General features: G+C 35.6%; 1 protein-coding gene across 1 annotated transcript in view; it reads left to right on the top strand.

Moving 5' to 3' along the window:
* Positions 1–8037, top strand: part of PPEF1 (protein phosphatase, EF-hand calcium binding domain 1) — a 161786-nt gene that overhangs the window by 140922 nt on the left and 12827 nt on the right. Inside the window, exon 13 of the mRNA XM_006893827.1 lies at positions 4121–4227. Coding sequence (XP_006893889.1) covers positions 4121–4227 — 107 coding nt within the window. The remainder of the gene's footprint in view (positions 1–4120; positions 4228–8037) is intronic.

The raw sequence follows: 8037 nt of genomic DNA, 5'->3' as shown, positions 1-8037 counted from the left end.
TTTTTTTTCATTCCTTTCAGGCAGTTCTTCTCATCTGTTCTATTGCAGTGTGCATTTTCTATCCACTCTTTTCCCAATCTCTCCCCAACTCCCCTATGTCTGTCTTATTTTAAAACAGCAGTGTTATGCAGTGTTTGTCCATTTGTGACTGAGATATTTCACTCAGTGTAATGTTCTCCAGGCTTCCCGATGTTATGTAATGTTTTACAAGTTCATTGTTTTTCTGTCCTGCACAATATTTCATTGTGTGAATGTACCATAGTTTTTCTATCTATTCTTTTGTTAATGGGCCCTTGGGCTGATTCCATCTCTTTGCTTTTGAGAGTAACACAGCAATAAACATGAGTGCACACACATCCGTTTTAGTCATGATTCTAGTTTCTTTAGGGTATATTCCCAGTAGTGGAATGGCTGAGTCAAATGGTATTTCTATTTCTAACTTTTTGAAAAAGTGACAAACCATTTTCCATAGTGGCTGTACCATTTTACACTCTCATCAACAGTGAATAAGAGTTCCAATCTCTTGCTGTCCTGTTAACCTTTGCCACTGCTACTGGAGTGAGATTGTGGTTTTGACTTCCTTCTCTCTTATTGCCAGTAATTTTGGAGCATTTTTTCCTGTGTGTGTTGGCCATCCAAGTATCTTCCTCTGTGAAAATTCTTTCCATGTCTTTTGCCCATTTTGTAATTGTGCTATCAGTCTTTTTTTTTCTTGTGGAGGCCTTGATATTAGACCCTTGTCTGAAATGATATTGCCAAATGTTTAATAAATATTGTAAAGGATGTGGCGAGTTAGAAACTCTTACACATTGTTGGTGGGATTTTAAAATGGTACAAACACTTCCTCAAAAAGCTGAACATAGACATTCCATATGACCCAGCTTTTCCACTTCTTGGAATATACCCCAAGAAAATGAGACCTGAGGCACAAACAGAGAATTGTACACCAGTGATCAAAGCAGTGTTATCCACCATCACAAGAACATGGAAATAGCCCAAATGTCCAGCCAATCGAATGGGCTGAGAAATTATGGTACATTCACACGATGGAATACTATGCAGCACACAGGCACAATGATTTTGTAAATTACTACCTAAGTTGAGAGGGACTGGAGAGCATTATGCTACGTGAACTAAATCAGTCCCATAAGGACAAATACTATAAAAAGACTATTATTGTAGAATGAGTATGAGGATCCAAGGGGGATGGGTGGGAGCAGAGAGGTGGGGGGGCCTTAATCATAGGGTCACACAATTTGATGGGTGAAGGGAGAGGGGTGAAGGAAATGGGAAAGATCTGGTGTGAAAAACAATACTTTGTAAATAAACCAGTATAATTTTTTTTAAAGAGTTCCAGTCTCTCCACAACCTCATCAGTATTTGTTGTTTGCTGCCCTGTTAAACTTTGTTATTGTTTCTGGGGTGAGATGATGATCTCATAGTTGTTTTGTCTTTGACTATTTTTATAATTTTAGGTTTTATGTCTAGGTCTTTAATCAGTCTTAAGTTAGTTTGTATATGGTGTGAGGTATGAATATTGTTTACGTTTTCTACACATGGGTGACCATTTTTTTTTATTTTATTTTTTTCCACACCATTTTTTTAAATAGACTACCTTTTCCTCACTTAATGGATTTTGTCTCTTTGGTAAAGATCATCAGTCCATAGTCCATATCTCTAACAATTCCTATCTAATATTTTGAGTTACTTTCGTCAGTTTGATCCTATGTAGACAGCTTTTAAAAAAGCATAATGCTCAAGGACGGAAGACCTTTTTTTACTAGTTAGGCTAAAGTATTGTTTGGTTTAAAGAATACTCCAAGAGATAGTTGTTGCATAAGATTTAAAGATTACTTCAGGACAATTGTTTCAGGGGCTCATACAACCTTTATGGCTCAAGCATGCCTGGAGTACATATTGTTGTTGTTGTTGTTATATGCTGTTGAGTCAACTGTGACCCCTAGCTGCTGTGTACAGCAGCTCTGAACTCTACCCTGTCCTGAGCTAGTCTCACTAATTCCAACACACCAACCCCCATTGCCCCAGTTACTGTATCAATCCATCTCATCTGGGGTCTTCCTCTTTCTCCTGCACTGTTGCTCCTCCCTTCCAAGCATGATGTCCTTCTCCAAGGACCAGTGTCTCCTGGCCACGTGCCCAAAGTATGTGAGATGGAGCTTCAAAATGCTCGCATCCAAGGAGGAACTTAGTTTCATCCTCTCCAAGACAGACCTATTTGCTCCTCTGTATGTGTTCACCTAGTTGTGCCAAGAAATCTGGAGGACAACTACTTGGCCAACTGATTGGAAGAGATCTGTATTTATTCCCATTCCAAAGAAAAGTGACCTGACAAAGTGTGGAAATTATCTAACAGCATCACTAACATCACAGACTAGCAAAATCCTGCTGAAGATTATCCAGAAACCACTGGAACAGACAGAGAACTACCAGAAATAAAAGTTGGGTTTAGAAGAAGTCATGGTACTAGAGACATTATTGCCAATGTCAGATGGATCTTGGCAGAAAACAAAGAGTACCAGAGGCATATCTATGTATGTTTCATTGATTATACAAAGACATTTGACTGTGTAGCCACAACCGATTGTGGCTAACCTTGAGGAGAATGGGAATCGTAAAACACTTGATTGTGCTTATGTGAAACCTTTACCAGGAAGCAGTACTAAGAACAGAGCAGGGAAACACTGCATGGTTCAAAATCAGGAAGGAAGTGTGTCAGAGATGTGCCCTGTCACCATACCTTTTCAATCAATATGCAGAACAGATCATTTGGGAAGCAGGGCTTTATGAGGAGGAATGTGGAGTATATGAGAATTTGAAATTCTGTTCTGCATTTCTCCTCCTTTGATCAGGATTCTTTTGTGGAATCTTTGACAGAATTGTGCACCATCCAATTCTTTTAGATTCATGGTAAAGGAGGCAGTTAGCATGAAGACAATTTTTTGTATATTCTGTATCTTCTTTGTATTTAATTAGTCTTTTTTACTTGTTTCAATGTTGCAGCTCTATTCATATTTTCTATTTCATTTTTAATTATATTTAATAATTTGCATCTTTCTAGGCATTAATTTGTCCATTTCATCTTGGTCATTTATTTTGTGAGATTGATGTATTTTCATCTGAACAATAAAAAAGGAAGTTTATCATTATTAAAACCAAGAGTAAAGGATGAGATATAACTATGAATGTTCACTGATATTAAAAGACACTTTATAATACTATCACTTATATACATATTGTGGTTTCATGGAGTGTCATTACTCTACTGAATTGTAATACTTTATCATATATATATAATTTCCACATGTTGTTGTTATGTACTGTCAAAGCGCTGCAACTCATTGAGACCCTTGTACAACAGCCCTAAACCTTGTTATATCCTGTGCCTATCTTATTGTCTCTGATACACCTATCCCCATTACTCCAGTGACTGAATCAATCCATCTCATCAAGGGTCTTCCTTTCTTGCACTGTCCCTCCACCCTCCCAAGCATGATGTCCTTCTCCAAGGACTGGTCCCTCCTTGCTACATGTCCAAAGTATGTCAGATGAAGCTTCAGAATCCTGCATTTCCACATAGTCAGCAATATTTATGAAATTTCTATTATGGTATACTTATATATTTGTCTTCTCTTAGGCCAGTACCTGCAATTTTATGGTAAAGTGGAATATCTAGTATAGCAAGTTCCTCTTTATTTTCCTCTTTTTAAAAAATTATCTTAGATATTCTAAAAAATTAATTGTCCATTTAAATCTTTGAAGTAAAGAAGAAAATTCACTAGTAATTGGTTTTTAAATTTCACAAAATATGTATACATACATATATGCATGCATATATATATATACATTGACCATCTTGTAAATAGATATTAATTTAAGCATTATAATATTCATTTAAATAGCTCATTTGAAGTAGAAACTACTAAGTGATACAAAGCACATTAAAAGGAAGCAGATTTGCTTTTGCTTTTCAAGAAAAGGAGCAAACTGGGGGTGGGGTGGGGTTGGGGTGGGTGGGGAGAAAAGTGCAACAATGTGAATGGAATTAAAAAGAAAGGAAGCAGATTTATGCAATGTTTGTATAATTGTTTTCTTGACACAGGGTGAGTACTTTTGAAAGCAGTGCCATCAGGATATTAAAAGAAAAAATAATATCACGAAAAACTGACCTCATTCATGCTTTTGAACTTCATGACCGCAGTAAATCAGGTAATAAAATTGTGTAATGTTTGCTATTTATTAGCATAGCAAGTAATAATACTGATCAATTTTTGTTCTTTTTGCTTTTTCAATATTTCAATTCTTTATTTTTACTAGAAAGGAAGATAAACTATTATGTGGGGAAAATGCCACATTCCTCTTTGTCAGTAAATCTCTTTTCATTAAAACCAGCAATAACAACCTAGAATTAGATTCTGTTCTGGTAGTATGTCTGACTAGACCCTCTCCAGGGCTCTTCTGTTAAACAACTAGCTTTTGGAAGAGGCAGGATTTTAATGCATTTGCCAAAGTCACCATAAGTGAGGTCAATCTTCAGGCTGTATCTCCTCTCCCTATGAAGGACCATTTCAGACCACATCTGGAACATGAAGCAGAAGCAAGCACAAAAGGCTGAGCTGCTCTAGAGCTAATATCAGGGTGGCAGTCAATCCTGAGACGAAATGATGGGGTAGAAAGATGCAAAAGCTAGATTTTAGACCTCCACACTAATCCTGGACACTCAAAATGTCTAAAGTAGACCTAGGTTTGCAGTACAGCATGGTTTCTGGAAGAAATCAGATGCAGATCTATCTTTACAAGAAGTATCCCTACTTGTGTCTGTTCATGTGTTCAGAGATTATGATCTCCAAATATGACTGTACCACTAAAGATTATCAAACAAATGAGGGGGAAAGCTCTACATTATTTGCTGTTTCAGGATAAATACAAATAATAGATTGAGTTTCTCAAGGACATCAGATGTTGGAATTGTCATGTACACAATATAAAATAACTAAGTAAAAATGTCTTAAAGGTTGGAATCACACAGGGAAAGAAGTATTTTTTAAAACTCTGATATTTTTAAAATATCTTTTAAAATTAAAATTAATATATAGTTTAAACAGAAGATTTAAGACTTATTAAACTAATTCTTATTTAAATTAAAGAGACTAAGAGTTACAGCAATCAGGACGGAAAAATTTAAATTCATAATCATAATCTCAGGAGAGAGGAGATAAGAGTCCAAGAGAGGAAATATTTGACACAATAATGGCTGAGATTTTTCCAGAACTGATGAAAGCCTCAAAGTCCACAGGTAGAGAGGAACAATGATTCTCAAGCAGGAAAAATAAAATTAAATCTATACCTACAAATGCTTGTGATGAATACCAATACAAAGAAAAAAAAATCTTTAAAATGGTAGGGTTGTTATGTGCCATCAAGTCAAGTCGATTCATAGCAACCCTATGAACAACAGGTCTGAATCCTGTCTTATCCTGTCCCTTCCTCACAGTCTTTTACATCCTGAAGTTCATTGCTGCAGAGAGAAAACAGTTTTTGTCTAAAAAGAGACAGTAATTAAACTGATAACAATTTTCTCACAGAAGCAATAGAAGTCAGTAGCCAGTGGAATCACATGTAAAATATGTTGGAAGTGAAATTTGAAAGAAGATATACCATGCATATTTTTAAAAGGTAGCTGAAATATTTGAATTAATATCTGTCAAAGTAGATTTTGAGAAAATGTACATTACTAGAAATAAAAAGGTATACTCTGTGATCATGAAGCCAACTGTGAATTCAATTTAATAAAATAGCCTTTAAATATATTTAAAAAGCACTAACAGAACAAGTAGTAAAAAAAATACACCATCATAGTTGTTGTTATGTGCCATTGAGACCATCATAGTAGAAAATATTATTGTTCTCTCAGGAACTGAAACAGAAAAAATATATTAAAAATAATTAAGGATATAGAAGATTTTAACAACAAGGTTGACCTAAAAGATATACAATTGCAGTAATATGCTCTGTAAAAATTTGTGAGTTCTGAATTACCACTATAAAGTTATAATAGAATTTTTAAATCCTGATCAGAGAATGGTTCATAGCAGATGTCAATGACATAGCAAATACAGCAGCTTCTTGCTCATACATGTGTCTCAGGTCTTTTGTATACAAGGAAATTGTGCTGTCAGGCATCCAATGATATAGTGCATACATAAAAAATAATCCATATGTCTCGATGGTCATAACAAACTATATTATTGGCTTTGTGTGTACTGTACTTTATCTTTTATTTATTATGAAATTTTCCTACTTAAAAATGAGAAGTTAACACATAACAGCTGCCTTCAGCTTGTTGGCAGCAGCATCCAATTTTGTGTATCACATGGCTCTTGAGTGTTGTTGTGTGATCTGTTTGTTTTTCAAAAATATCACCATGAAGCTCATCATGGTTCCTAAATGCAGCAAGCCAGTGCTAATGATAGCAATAATAGGAGGGAAAGTAGGAGCATCCATTTGGAAATTAAACAAAAGGTTATTAAACAACATGAAGGTGGAATAATCAATGAATGCTATTACTTGTGATTAGGGCACATTCACACAACATCTAAGTCACACAGTATCCTAGTTCACAGAATGCATTATGAACGTTAAGCAACCATGACTGTATATGTGCAAGAAAAAAATAAAACCAGTTTTTAAACAGACTCTCTTAGAGAACAGAAATAATGGGAATGCTTCCCAGGTTGTTTTGGAATGTCAGCATAATCTTGATACCAAAACCTACCCAAAAACATTATAGAAAAGGAAAGGTAAAAGAAAATCAAGCTCGAACATTAAATTTAAAAAATCCTAAATATGAGCAAAAAGTTAATACTGAGCCTTTCGGTTCATAAACCAAGATCAGTTTATTCTAGAAATGCAAGATGATTTTAACCTAGGAAAACCAATCAATGTAATTCACTACTTCACAGGGTCCTTCTCTAGTAGGTGGTAGGTGGTGGTTTTTGATTGCCATTGAGTCGAGCATGATTCATAGGGACCCTATGAACCAAAGACCTGAAGACTTTTTATAACTATCGTCGTTTCTCAAAGTTCGTAGAGTTTTCAGAGGCATGCTGTTTAGTAAGGGTAAATTTGGAGCAGAGTGGAAATATATTGATAACTGATATAACCAGCAATGGTGGCACACTGGTTAAAGAGTTATAGAGTTTGGCTGCTAATCAAGAAGTTGTCAGTTTAGATGCATAAGAGATCGATGTGGTAGTCTGGTTCCTTAAATACTTATAGCTTTGGAGATCTCACTGGACATTTATACTCTGTCCTATGCAGTTGCTGTGAGTTGAAACTGGCTCCACAGAAATGGGGTAGGAAGCAAATAACATAATATAATGAGGATTTTAAAAGATACTATTCACAATAGATTAAACTTTTCTGTAAAATGCTGGCCTGTCTGATACTTCTCTATATCTGAACATTCAGACTAAGACAGACTAGGAAGAAGGATTGGCCATCTACTTCTGAAATAGCAGGCCTCTGAAAACCCTATGTACAACAGAACACATGTAGATAACAGAAAGGGCAACTGAAGTAAAGCTTTCAGGTATGGAAATACAACGGAAGAGGAACAGTTGTGAGAACCATGAATGTAGGAAAATTAGATATTGTTAAGGGAGAAATGGAATGCATAAATGTTGACATACTAGGCATTGGGGAGATGAGATGGAATGGCATGGGGCATTTTGAGTTGCTTGATCATGTGATATATTACTCTGGAGATGAAAAGATGAGGAAAAACGGAGTTGCTCTCATAGTCAAGAAAGCCATTGCTAGATCCATCTTGAAGTACAATATTGACAGTGACAGGATAATATCCATACGCATACAAGGAAGGCCAGTGAATACCACCATCATTCAGATATATGCACCAACAACCAAAGCCAAGGAAGAGGAAATAGAAGATTTTTACCAACTTTTACAGCTGGAGATAGATCGAACATGCAATCAAGATGCATTGATAATAATGGGTGA

This window comes from Elephantulus edwardii, unplaced genomic scaffold, assembly GCF_000299155.1.
Source record: "Elephantulus edwardii isolate Elephantulus edwardi_28Jun2011 unplaced genomic scaffold, EleEdw1.0 scaffold00131, whole genome shotgun sequence".
Classification (NCBI taxonomy): domain Eukaryota; kingdom Metazoa; phylum Chordata; class Mammalia; order Macroscelidea; family Macroscelididae; genus Elephantulus; species Elephantulus edwardii.
The sequence above is the reverse complement of the archived record's forward strand: the minus strand, read 5'-3'. Positions and strand labels throughout refer to the sequence as shown.